The sequence below is a fragment of the Coenobita brevimanus genome, chromosome 93, assembly GCF_032717465.1.
Source record: "Coenobita brevimanus isolate Jiangsu-jjx chromosome 93, ASM3271746v2, whole genome shotgun sequence".
In the NCBI taxonomy this organism is placed as follows: Eukaryota; Metazoa; Arthropoda; class Malacostraca; order Decapoda; family Coenobitidae; genus Coenobita; species Coenobita brevimanus.
The window spans coordinates 21,809,583-21,824,028 of NC_137046.1; the positions used below are offsets into that span (position 1 = coordinate 21,809,583).

Here is a 14,446-nt window from a genome sequence, read left to right on the forward strand (position 1 = left end):
AATGAGTCTGAGCATCGCGGAAGGTGAGAGGTGTTTATGGAAAGGTACAAACTCGAATGAACAGGTTCATGGAAAAGACCCACTATTAATGTCCACAACAAGCAAGATGGGAAATGACGGGTAATCGGTAAATCAATATAAGTCTGATTATAGATAATTTAAAACCGCCTTGAATGTACAATTCCATACGGAAGCTGAAACCAAATGTAAGTGAATGTGTTTGCTTTTCCCTGTTTTCTGGCGCTACCCTGCTGGAGTGTATAGCAACAAGCATGTATTAATAATGCAGCGGAATCTAGCCAAATCGCAGTCAGAAAGTATAAGCAGTTGACGAAAGACAGCTCTGTTATAATTTGCTTAAGCTAATAAAGTTTGACGGTTCTTTGCCATAAGATGCATTTATCTTGAATCTTTTTTTTTTTCTTTTTTCTTTTTTTACCAGTCATACTTTAGAATGAATAATCCAGGTCAATTTATATTTCCGTTCTCTCAAAGCTTAAATACTCGTATGTATGCGTGCGCTTCACCTTGCTCTGAACTTGCTGTCGAACCCATTGTGGAGGGGAAGATGCCGGGCGAAGACGAAGGGAAGATGGAGACAGGCTAACCTCACTTCTCACCTTCACAACTTTCACTTTTGTTCTACCGCCATGACGCCTGGAATGAATAAGGCACAAGTTACCTTCAAATCACGTACCTGTTGGCTTGGTTGTCTGAAAGATTGTTTATCTGTTGATAATAAGAGATTTAATATGAATGTTCAATCAGAGTGGCCATGGAAAAACTAGTCATGCTCTTCTGTTACAGGTAATCTTCATTTCTCCTTTCACTGCCTGACACCCTCTCTTATGTAGGTTTTCACTGTATACTTCTGCTTCATTCATTTCTCATTCCTACCTTCCCTTTTAATTGATCTCTGTACATTTAGTCGTTGTTGTCATTATTGTTGTTATAAACCTTTCATTTCCCATGCGTTCCAATCCTCTGAATTGCCTCAGTACAATCCTTTTCAGGGGCGGATCCAGCACTAGAATGGGGAGGGAAGGGTCATGATTCCCAAAAGAATTTCCACAACCTCCCCCCATCCGTGCCTACTTTTGACTCCTCCCGATAGAACTAAATCAATTATGCTTTGGCTACACATTCTTTCATATATGCATCTCTCTCTCCTAGTATATCCACGCAAGCTTTTCAGGAAATTAATTTTCTACCCTCATTACCAGCTGCGAAGCGAAGCTGGTATTGTTCGGTATACATTTGCCTTTAGGGATGCCTGATTTTTAAAAATTCAAACCTGGTTTTGATACATGATAATTTAGGCATTTCTTTACTTCTCTGCAGTCCTTTATTTGATGACGGCTTTTGAAGCACCATTCATTTTTTTCTCCTCTGCACCTCATTTCTCTACTGTCCGTCCTGCAATAAATGATAGACACTTAATATACATTACTTTCCTATAAGCACCTCATGAATGAAGGGTTGGGAGGGAAAAACAGGAAAGAGATTAAACTCATTCTCTAACGTGTCGGACTACATGGAGCTCATCCTCAGAGAGATTGTACAAAAGTGAGGAAATCACATATATCTCTACATAGACCGTACGTCTATTGCTAACTGGCTGCCCTCCTTCGTGACGTTGATCTGACTTGATTTTCCTACAGTGACCTGACGTCGTCCCTCCTTGTACAGTACCTACTTGTTCCCCTTCCCCCTCCCATTTGGTGAGGTCAAAGCTACATCAGCTTCATGATTGACCAATATATAAAACTATCTCTATAATTAGTGACTTCCTTTGTACATATAAGTGCTGCCTCTAAAAGCTCTTTCATCTGTTAATCTAATCCCCCCCCCCTTTTTTTTTAGTAGTAAATTCCTGCCAATTGATAGATGCTGGCCCTGATCTCTACGCAGAGTAAGGAATATGAAATGTTATGCCTACGCACATCTGCCTTATGTTCTTGTAGTCTTTTCGTAAGACTTCTTACGGTCTCACCAATATACATTTTTGGGCAACCATTACAGAGTATACAATAGATAACTGTTCTCATTTACAATGGAGAGGAATAGATGTGATTCACTGAACATCGGTAACGAGAAGGAAAGATACATATCCGCCCCAAACTCACACAAGGCTTCCACGGTAGGCAACAACTTACAACAACAGGGATTAAGAATTGTTACTTCACCAAGGACGAAGACCAGCCAGCTAATAAAGGTTAAAGGAGCTATGTTGTATTTACTTGCAGCCGACGTGTCTCTCTCCGGCTGCTCTAAATATTTCAGTATCAGGGGTTCTGCAACCAGAGACATTGTATCAAATACAAGTGCTGTGCAGTGGAATCCGTGTTAAGTCTCATTTCACAATATCAACAGTGCCAGAAACGCAGAAACCCTAGTTTATTGTGCATGGGCCCTTCTTGCACTGAACGTCGACCAGTTTAAGGCGCCAATGCCTTATGCAAAGTACGACCGCCATGTAGTGGATTTCTATTTCTTCACTGACATGAAGATCTATTGGATCTCTACATACTACACGCCTTCTAACCTGAAGGGGAAAAAATAGCTTCATTACTTCTAGTACGAAGGGTAAATTCATACTCCCATCGCCGTTGTCATTTGGTACTTTGCTGTTATGCACACCATTAATTTGAGGCAATTTTCTTCTACGCAACTGACACAAATATTCTTCCCAAGTAGAGATGACAGTATTTAAATAAAACTGAAATCCTTATTTAAATTAATTTATACTGAAATATTTTTATTAAGAATGCTATTTTTGTGTAATTAACCCAGTTGTGACCAGTATCCTCAGTAAGGGACGTAATTGCGTCATAAAAAGACTTTGTAGTTACTTGTAGAGAAGTTATATATATTAGACTTGTGGACGAGCGGTTGTTATACTTGAGTAGCTTTGTAAGTAGATAATCTTCTTTCCCATTTGTCATTCAATGACAAGGAGAGGTAAAGAATAGTATGGGACTTTTTATTTGTCTTGGAAATATTAACAAGTCTCTCACACAGAGCGAAGTATAAAGTAGAGTCCCGCTAGCTATCTCCCTATCTCTCTCTCTCTCTCTCTCTCTCTCTCTCTCTCTTCCAAGTTGCTAAGCCTTTCTTCCCACTCCCTGCCGCTTCTATGGCCTCTCTCCTTCTGAGCTCTCTTTCCTAAATTCTGGTGTAGCAGGGGTCTTGTCACGTGTGTTCACTGTGGTTGGAAAGTTCTAGAAGCCTGTGTGTGAGTATGTGTGTATGTGTGTGTATGGTCACGAGGCATTGTTCTCTTGTGTTTCGCTGACAAACTAACTGCATCATCTCCTGACTGGCTACTTCGTAATCTGTCGTCAGCTTTTCCTGAGTGTAACTTGCAAGATCATTTCCCATTCCCAGGCTCGCATAGAGCTGTCTATCTGTCTATTTATCTATCTATCTAGTATGATTTGTAATTATAATATGGAGTCCTAACAATTGGGCATATTCAAATGTTAAAAAGGGAGAAACCCCGGGATGAGGACCTATGTGCTTCGCGACTATGAGCCAATAGACAGAGGGAAGCAAGTTTCCAGCACAATTCCTCACACAGGAACCCTAATCAAAAATGAGGTAAATAAGTATGTAAATACCATGGATGTGTAGGTGGTGTATTTAAATACTTGTTTTTTCAGTACTTGTGCAAAGACAGTTTGGAGAGAGAGAGAGAGAGAGAGAGAGAGAGAGAGAGAGAGAGAGAGAGAGAGAGAGAGTGAGAGAATGTGTACGTGTGTCTAATCCAATGCTGCTTGTAATAATTGTCCATTTCATGCTGCCCTTATTGTTAGTCGCATTTTCTTGCTTGGTTTCTTTCTTTTGATCTATCTTTCTTGCTTAATTGTGGTGGACACTTCCACCCTTCAGAATTAACCGATTCCCACCAAACTTGGGCACAATGACCAGCCTATGACCTAGTTGTGTCCGCAAGGTTTTGGTTGCCAGACAATTACTCGTTGCCTAGCAACGGCCGAAAAACCGCCTTTTTCGTACTTTACATGGTTTGAGCTGTAGAAACATTACCAATGGGCGTAGAAAACTCTGACTTTTTTAGGTGTAATCTTGAGGTCATTCCCTATTGGAAGTGCGCCATCCATTATCCTCTCTCTTCTCTAGTTCTCGAGTGGCTGCAAAGATTGGCCTCAGCTTCCTTTGTCCCCAGTGGCTCGATGAAACTGAATGAAACCTTGCATGCTTATGGACATTGACTAGTACTACAACTTTCTATTGTACAACTATGTGCTACATTGACCAGATCAGGGGTCAAAAGTCATCAAATGCAAGAATGGTGAAAACAGCTAAAATCACTATGCTCGTGCGAAATGCTAAGGCTCCGAAGATCATTGAGCCAGGGCTACGATTCTTGGGTGAAATGTTGCACTGGAGTACCTCCATACAAAAATGACAGTGTCGAAGCTCATTTCCAGTTGCTGGCAGCGCTACCTTGAAGTTGTTACTCTTTTGGGCCATTCCGCGAATGTCAAGTTCCCTAGCTCCATAGTAGGAGGATGGAATCAAATGAAACTTTGCATGCTTATACGCGTTAATGAGTACTACAAGTGTGCTTCGTACATACATGACCTATATGCGCCAGGTCAGGGGTCAAAGATCATCAAGTGCAGAAAATATGAAAAACACTAGAATTATGACCTTGTTCTAGCGAAATGCTAAGGATCCGAAGATTTTTAAGCCAGGGCCATTATTCTTGTTTAGAAAATTCGTTCCCGTCCATGAGCGATATTTTATTCGAAAATTTCCTTCAGTAGTTTATTAAACTATGAAAATAATCAATATCTGTAAAAAATTGCAGTTGTTTATAAGTTATATTCGACCATATACCTTGCACCTGTGAGAGGAATTTGTCTTTTTTTTTTAACATGATACTGTAGGGGGGATTCAATTAATACGATCGCAGTCAAGGAGAGGGGAAGGAGTCAAGAATGGTGCGAATTCCAGTATAGTATTAAACTCCTATTCAAAATAATGCAAACGGGAGGGGGGAGGGTGTAAAAAGAAGCCAGAGGTAATGCGAACGTATTAAGTGAATGACCTCATCACCCCAATTCTTTACATCCATTATGCCCTGACACCACGATGATGATATCAGCAGTGTTTTTCCTGGGGGAGGGGGAGGGAAGAAAGGGTTAGCTGAGACTCGGAACCAAGAGGGGCGGGAAGCGGGACTTCGAGGAGGGGGGGGGACTGAGGAGTCAATATTGCAGAAGCCATGCACCATAATGAAGGTGGAAGGGCACTGAATTACAACACTAATGAGTATTACAACTGTGTTTCGTAAACCCATGACCCATATCCGCCACGTCAGGGGTCAGATGTCACCAAATGCTCTTCTGCGGAAAATCGCTAAAATCACGACTTGGCTCTCCCAAAATGCTAAGGCCCCGAAGGATGCTGTCCTTCGGTACCGCCATACGGGAGTGACTTTCATACTCAAACTCACTTCGGTCATTGACAAAGCTTGGTCCGCTTAGAGTTGGCCATCGTCGCCTGCCGGCTTCTTAAATTAATTTTTAGTTTACATTTGATCATTTTGTGATCGCTACCAACATGTCCTTCACTGACGACTGTTACATTTTTTCACATCATGTCAGTCTGCAATCATGAAATCAAAATTTTTAAGCGATCTGGAGAATTCCAAGTCCATTTGCTTCATGTTCTCATCTTGGAGAAGCTATTCATGATTTCCAGTGACCGAGTTTCTGCAAATTCTACCAGAGCTTGACCCCGTTCACTTCTTGTGGCTATTCCATGATTCCCACCTGAAGTCCCTCCTGCTACCCTTTTTCCTACTACAGCGTTGAAGTCAACAATGATCACAATGTGGTGGGGTTATCCTATGTCAGTAGTTGCCTGTACATCCTCATACAACTTAACATCTTCATCGCTGTAACTACTTCTTGGCACATCTATTTGAACTACTTTTTATTTATATCTATCATTTGATTTAGCATAACAGTAGCTACTCTCACGTACACTACACAGTTATACATTTTTCTTAAGATGTTTGTCAACTGGGAATCCTACACCATGCTCTTTCTCACTACCTTCAGATTTGCATCACCAGTATAATACATGTTCACTGTTTAGTACTTTCTGCCCTTCACCTGATCTTACTTCACTAAGTCCTACGAAATCCCAGCTGATAGTGGACAGTTCTTCATGCAATACCAGCAGGTCAACTTCCGTTCTCATAGTCCTTGCACTGTATGTGCAGATGTTCATTAACGAATGGTGGTCTAATCCTTTATCGTGGAGACTCTTAGCACCCCCTGGACATGAGTTATTCTGAGCGCCACCATAGCCAATAGCTCTTTTTCTGTCAATTGCTGGGGACCTTTGTTTTAGGTGTTAGTCCATAGTTTTATCTAGGGGGAAAATAGCCAGTATTACCCATCCTGGCTGGCATGTGATTCAGGTGGAGAAGTGCTTTTAGTTTGACAGCTGCTAGCAAGCCTTTCTAGTATGGTTGCATTCATCTAGTCCGGCCCTACTAGGTCGAAGCAGTACTTGAGACTGCTCCCCACTGTATGGTAACACTCCACAGGCAGGCTCATCTCCATCTCCGGAGGGGGATGGGATATGTGATGGCCTGGCCAACCACCTCCATGCTTTCCTCGGTTCTCCCCTCGAAAAACAATCATCACCTTTTCTGGCTAGGCTCTGGCTCCATAGGGTCGAAGATGGGGCCCTCCATCCTCCTTCGTGCCCACCTCGTCCCTGACTACCACTGAAGGGCCACCACCAACTGGGGCTCTGGTCTCGAGGGTCTCGGAAGAGGTGTGATGAGATGGCCTTGGCAACCTTCTCTGCTTCCTCCGCGCGCCTATCTCCGAAGGGGGAGAGGAGGCTGAGAGAGTGATTTTTTAAATCGATCCTTTCTGTAGGTGATGTGAGACACATTGACAATTTAGACCTTGTCATTCCTACGCAGTTATCAGGCCCCCACAGTCCTCACTTGTACAAGTATGTCGGTAGATAAAATGAAATCCTATAGAACTAATCACAGTACCGTCACTCGTCAGCACCTCGGAAAAGGTATTGACATAATTGACCACAAAAAAGATCCACATAGACTCATGTTTCTGGAAGCACTTTACATTTCCGAACTGAAACCTGCAATCAGATCACAAGTAGACGATTTACAAATCCCTCTAGCATACGAAAGATCACAAACATCAGTGGACTAACTCATTTCACCAATGAGATAACCACACACCTTCCATCACAAGCTCCTGGTCGACCAATCACGTGCTAACTCGTGTCGGAACCCAATATACAATGAGGTCTCGTTCCATCCTCCATCAGATTAGTCTGAAGATGTTCCCAGGAAGGAACGAAACATTACCAAACATACCAACATTTGGACAGGTACTCAGAAATCTAATTGAAAATCAACGTTGCTTAACCCGGCGCATTGAAAGCATTGTGCAGAAATTAAATAATGCAGAAAAAGCACTTGCATTCAACCTCGTTTGCTTACAAGAAAATATCTTCCCTGGCTGTATATATATATATATATATATATATATATATATCATCATTATCATCATCATCAGCCGTTTGAGTATCCACTGCAGGACCGGCCTATCCCGACCGAAGTCGGGACGATACAGCCAATGTATCTCTACCAAGTGGCTTAGGCTGTCTGGTAGAGATTGTATGTAGAGTGAGAAGTGCTTGTAAGTGTAATTGTAGTGTTGGAGTGGCTTTGGATGTGTGTGTAGTCTGTGAACGAAGTGCAATCGGCCCGCGCAAGCCGACTGGGTGCAAGCATACTTTACAGTAAGCGACACTGGTTCAACCACAGCACCCCTTGTGTCCGCCAATGCAGTATGTGGCCGGGTGAACACTCCCAAAGTTTATTACCCTGGCGGGGCGCGAACCCTGGTCCACCCGTGTACGAAACGCACACTCTACCACTGTAACATTGTTACATAGCCTACGATTTCATCATCCTTTGTGTAATTCTAACGTACAGTATGCTGCATGTTTGATCACGAGCGTGTTCTACCTCACTCCCCCTCTCCTCCCTTATAGTAGAGTAAGTCGTTCTTTCTGTTGTTCAGAGCGGGAGTATCAACTCTTTGTCCCCTCTGGCTTCATTTGCGCATCCTTCTTACAAGTTGTATCAAGCTCTGCCAGCCCCTATATAATGAGCTCAGTCTCTGCATTATTGCCACTTAGATCTACTCCTCATTTTGTTCACATATCTGTCCTACCCTGTACAGTTGTTATTATTGTGAGTGCTCAGGAAGTCTCCAACCATCTAGCAGCTGTGTAATTTGAGTATAACTGTTATTGCATTTTTTCTTGTACTGTGTAGCGTAAGGTGTTAATTCTTAGGCCTAGTAAGGTTTTTGTGATTCATGTGTTTTGGGTGTCAGCCGTTATTAATAATATTTTGTATCTGTAATATACCTTGCATTCACTGAGTATTATCTGGTATTCTCTTTTATCAGGGCAAACTTAGATAAATTTACTCTTGCTAATTTCGTGTTAATAGAGGCTATTGCAGTTAGTCATATATTTAAACTGTTTTTTGCCATTACATTATCCTTATGAGTCCTGAATGTTTTGTTGTTAGTTTGAGCATTAAACTTTAACTTGTAATTTTACCTAACTCTTTTGTTTTGAACATGGAACTTTACGGGACAGCAGTGATTTTTAGTATTCTCACTTAAAGTGTACATTTTCTTTCTCTGTTCCGTAACATAAATTTGGCGGCCTCTTATCAGGATCTTCAGGATATTATCATAAGGATATTGCTTGATATTTTGTGACTGTGATTTATTCATGATGTCTACTATTACTACTCTTGATGAAGCCAAAGATTTTTGTCAAATGTGCAAACAGTGTGTGATGTAGAAAACAGAACAAAGAATGAACTTAAGCTTGTTGCTCAACAATTGGGAATTGCTGTTCGCTCTCATCATTCTAAAGATCAAATTGTTGACATGATTAATGAAAGCTTGTTTAATGTAACTCCTCCAAATGAGCAAACGCAGATTGAATTAGCTAAGTTACAGCTAGCCCTACAGGAGGCTCGTGCTAAGGAGGCTGAATTTCAGGCAAATGCTCGTATTCAGGAGGCACAGGCACAAATCGAAATTGCTAGGATTCAGGCAGACCATGAGTATCGCATGAAACTAGGTGGAACTGGATCATCTAGCTCTGATGATTTTGATGTGGCTAAAAATGTTAAACTTGTCCCTCCTTTTAATGAATCTGATTTAACAAAGTATTTTCAGTTGTTTGAGAGGGTAGCTACAGGTTTTAATTGGCCCAAAAAGTATTGGCCAGTACTCCTTCAAACTATTCTCACCGGTAAAGCTCAAGTAACTTATGCATCTTTACCTCAGGATCAATCTGATAATTATGTAGTTAAGAGCTTGATTCCTAAGGCCTATGAGCTTGTTCCTGAAGCCTATAGAGTAAAATTTAGGACAACTTATAAGGAAGATAAGCAATCCCATGTTGAGTATGCGAAAATCAAAAAAGATCTGTTAGAGCAGTGGTTAAATTCTAAGAATGTGGATTCTGATTTTGACAAATTTAAGCAGATGATTTTGCTGGAGGACTTCAAAAGGTGTATTAATAAAGATGTAAGCCTATATCTTGATGAAAGAAGAATAGATAATTTGTCTGATGCTGCAGTTTTAGCTGATGAATATGTTCTCACTCACAAGAGATATTCTAGAGAAAAAAGAAAAGCTGAGAGTAAGTACATTGCCTCTACTCAGAGTACAGGTAACAGGAAAGAGAATAAGGATGATGTTTCTCAGGAAGTAAATACCAGCTTCACCTCTAGATATCAGAAAAGTAAATGTACTTATTGTAGTAAGCTTGGTCATACTACGGAGAAATGTTTCAGGAGACAGCGTGATGTGAACAAAAAGGAGTCTTTAAATATTCAGTCAATTGGTCTAGTGTCCACCCTTCAGAGTTCCCAGAATTCTTTAACTGAGTTAACTGAACCTGCTTTGAGGGGTACCTTAAATTCTCATGATGGAGCTCCTCTTTTGAGCAGTAACGTGGGTGACACTCTCAAGAGTTCATGTGCTAATTTCCTGTCTGATGGTTTTGTCAGTCCTCTGGACAGTAATGACAGGAAATCAGTTCAAATATATCGTGATACAGGTGCTTGCCAATCCCTTATGCTGACCAGTGTTCTAGGCTCTAATGTTAATTCCTCTGATGAAACTGTAATCTTACAAGGTGTAGGGAATAATTACTTCTCTGTTCCTCTGTGCAGAGTGAATTTAGAGTCTGGTTTTGTTAATGGTTCTGTTATGGTTAGGTTGGTTGAGACACTCCCAATGTCAGGTGTAACTTTCTTACTTGGAAATGATATTGGTGGAAGTCAAGTGTGTCCAGCTCCTCAGTTGTCCAGTGAGCCAGTGGCTGCGGCCCAGGATTGTGATGTCCCTGATGTGTTCCCTGCATATGCTGTCACTAGGGCTAAGTCTAAAGTTACTGGTGACTTAGAGGATAATGATGATGATGATGTTATCCTAGCTGACACTTTTCTTGCTAATTTGGACCACTCACCAGATGAGGCAGTACCACGTATTGTTGATAATTTGTCTCGTCGAGAGTTGGTTGAGTTGCAGGTTGCTGACCCTGAGTTGAAAGGTCTAGCTAACTCTGCTTGCAGTGAGGAAGAGTCAGCTGGTGCTTCTACTTGTTATTATATAAAGTTAGGAGTACTTATGAGGAAGTGGAGACCCCCAACAGCATCAGCCGACTGTGAATGGGAGGTTGTACATCAAGTTGTCATCCCTCGTGTTTGTAGGCAGGATATCATTAGAGTGGCTCATGATTCCAGTTTGGCAGGACACCTTGGAGTGAGGAAGACTGTGGCACGCATTTTGAAACACTTCTACTGGCCAGGTATCTTCAGGGATGTTTCCTGGTATTGTAAGTCTTGTCACACCTGTCAAGTTGTGGGGAAGTGTAATCAGACCGAAAAGGTTGCACCTCTAGTTCCCATTCCTCCTTTTGAGGCGCCATTCACCCGTGTGTTGGTGGATATTGTGGGCCCTCTTCCTAAGACTTCTTCAGGATTATCTTATGTGTTCACCCTGATTAATATGGCTATTCGTTATCCTGAAGCCATTCCACTTAGAAATATCTCAGCAAAGAACGTGGTTAAGGAAATGCTAGGGTTCTTCACGAAGTTTGGTCTGCCCAAGGAGGTACAGTCAGACCGGGGAAGTAATTTCATGTCAAATGTTTTCAAGCAGTCTCTGAAAGAGTTGGGCATCACCCAGATCACGTCTTCAGCTTACCATCCCCAGACCCAAGGAGCGTTGGAGAGATATCATCAAACACTCAAATCGATGCTCAAGAAATACTGTTTGGAACATCAGAAAGACTGGGATAAAGGTCTTCCATTCGTTGTGTTTGCCGCAAGAGAATCTCCAAATGAATCACTGGGCTTCTCACCCTTTGAACTACTGTTTGGCCATGAAGTAAGAGGACCCCTTAAGTTACTCAAGGAATGCTGGCTGTCGGAGGAAGATGACGTCAACCTGCTGGAGTATGTGATGAAGTTCAAAGAACGGCTGTCCACTGCTTTACACCTGGCAAGAGAGAATTTAGGAACTGCTCAGGAGAAAATGAAGACTTGGTATGATAAGAAGTCCAGGTTACGCCACTTTCAGCCAGGAGATCAGGTTTTGATTCTGCTACCAGTACATGGGCAACCTCTTCAAGCCAAGTTTAGTGGTCCTTATTTCGTGGAGAAGAAACTCAGTGATGTCAACTATGTCATCGCCACACCAGATCGTAGAAAGAACAAGCAACTATGTCACATCATGCTAAAGTTATATCACAGGCGGGACGAAAATAACCCAGTCTGCACTGTAGCTGTTCCACCCGAGTCTGCAAGTGAAGTTCTCCCATGCAGCACGAGCCTGAGTGATAGTTTGGGGAAGAATCCTGATATCATGAATGATCTCCAGACTAAGCTTTCTCATCTAGCTCCCGAGGAAAGGCAGGAGTTTTCGGCATTACTGCAGGAGTACCCGCAAGTGTTCCGTGCCACTCCAGGAAGAACCACTGTGTTGATGCATGATGTTGATGTTGGAGACGCAAAGCCAATTAAACTGCCTCCTTACCGTGTGAACCCAGTGAAAGTTCCTCTCATCCAGAAGGAGCTTGGCTACCTGTTGGACCACAAGATGATTGAGCCCTGTCAGAGCGAGTGGAGTTCTCCTGTCACTCTAGTCCCTAAGCCAGGTGGGTCACAGCGGCTTTGCATTGACTACAGACGTGTTAATCAGATAACCAAAACAGACACTTACCCTCTCCCTCGTGTGGAAGATTGCATAGACAAGATCGGAAAGGCTAGGTACATAAGTAAGTTTGATTTGTTAAAGGGATACTGGCAAGTACCTATGACTGAACGTGCTAGGAGATCTCATGTTTTGTAACACTAGGAAAGACTTTGCATGTTCTGTAATGCCATATGGTATGAAGAATGCACCAGCCACATTTCAGAAGCTCATGAATGTTGTAACAGAGGGTTTGGCAGGGTGTGTTGTTTATATTGATGATGTATTAATCTTCAGTGACAACTGGAAAGATCACCTATGCCATGTCAGTAAATTTCTTGAGCGTTTGGTTCAGGCTAATCTTGTAGCTAATTTATCAAAGTGTGAGTTTGGTCAAGCTAAAGTTCAGTACCTTGGGTACGTAATTGGTGATGGACATGTTGCATCACCAGCAGCTAAGGTTCAGGTTATAAGTGATCTTCCCAGACCTAAAAGTAGGAAAGAGTTACAAAGATTTTTGGGAATGGTAGGTTATTACAGGAGATTTGTTCTTAACTTTTCTATTCTTGTATCACCACTTATAGACCTCCTGAAAAAGGGAGTTAAATTTGTCTGGACCGACAACTGTGAATCCTCTTTCAGCAAACTTAAAGCTATCCTATTAGGTCAGCCAGTGCTCGCTACTCCAAATTTTGCTAAGCCTTTTAAGATGGCTGTTGACGCAAGTGATACAGGAGCTCGGGCTGTTTTGCTGCAAGAGGATGATCAGGGTATTGAACACCCTGTATCTTATTACAGTAAGAAGTTCACTCCACCTCAAAAGAACTACTCAACTATTGAGAAAGAGCTTTTGGCCTTGATTTTGGGTTTACAGCATTTTTCATTTTATTTGTATTCTGGTTTTGACCCCATAGTCATTTATACCGATCATAACCCACTGAAATTCCTTAGTAAGTTTAAAGATAAAAATCAGAGATTGACAAGATGGAGTCTACTTCTTCAGGAGTATTCATTAGACATACAACATGTCAAGGGGAAAGAAAATGTTATTGCAGATTGCTTATCTAGACTTTAGATGGATTGTTTTAGAGTAATAAGAAATTTCCTTTGTAAATTTCTTTTTCTTTGTGGGGAGGTGTTACATAGCCTACGATTTCATCATCCTTTGTGTAATTCTAACGTACGGTATGCTGCATGTTTGATCACGAGCGTGTTCTACCTCACTCCCCCTCTCCTCCCTTATAGTAGAGTAAGCCGTTCTTTCTGTTGTTCAGAGCGGGAGTGTCAACTCTTTGTCCCCTCTGGCTTCATTTGCGCGTCCTTCTTACAAGTTGTATCAAGCTCTGCCAGCCCCTATATAATGAGCTCAGTCTCTGCATTATTGCCACTTAGATCTACTCCTCATTTTGTTCACATCTCTGTCCTCCCCTGTACAGTTGTTATTATTGTGAGTGCTCAGGAAGTCTCCAACCATCTAGCAGCTGTGTACTTTGAGTATAACTGTTATTGCATTTTTCCTTGGACTGTGTAGCGTAAGGTGTTAATTCTTAGGCCTAGTAAGGTTTTTGTGATTCATGTGTTTTGGGTGTCAGCCCTTATTAATAATATTTTGTATCTGTAATAATATATCTTGCATTCACTGAGTATTATCTGGTATTCTCTTTTATCAGGGCTGACTTAGATAAATTTACTCTTGCTAATTTCGTGTTAATAGAGGTTATTGCAGTTAGTCATATATTTAACCTGTTTTTTGCCATTACATTATCCTTATGAGTCCTGAATGTTTTGTTGTTAGTTTGAGCATTAAACTTTAACTTGTAATTTTACCTAACTCTTTTGTTCTGAACCTGGAACTTTACGGGACAGTAGTGATTTTTAGTATTCTCACTTAAAGTGTTCATTATCTTTCTCTGTTCCGTAACAATATATATATAATAACGGTTGCCTGAAAGACAGTTACACATTTGCGGTTGCAGTTGTAAAAGATGAAGTGACGAGCTACCTTTAACAGAGTGACTTTGATTTTTACCCGTCCCGCCTCGGAGGGGCTCGGGGACTGTTATTGTGTTCACTCGGTTTGTCTGTCTGTCTGTTAACTTGCGCGAAAACTACTGGTGCGATTATGACTA

The 14,446-nt window shown here is 41.6% G+C and overlaps 1 protein-coding gene across 1 annotated transcript in view; it reads right to left on the reverse strand.

Annotated features, from left to right (window-relative positions):
• Window positions 1–14,446, reverse strand: part of LOC145412376 (uncharacterized) — a 119,663-nt gene that overhangs the window by 75,656 nt on the left and 29,561 nt on the right. Inside the window, 1 exon segment of the mRNA XM_080282265.1 lies at window positions 528–657. Within this exon segment, the coding sequence (XP_080138391.1) occupies window positions 528–657 (130 nt within the window).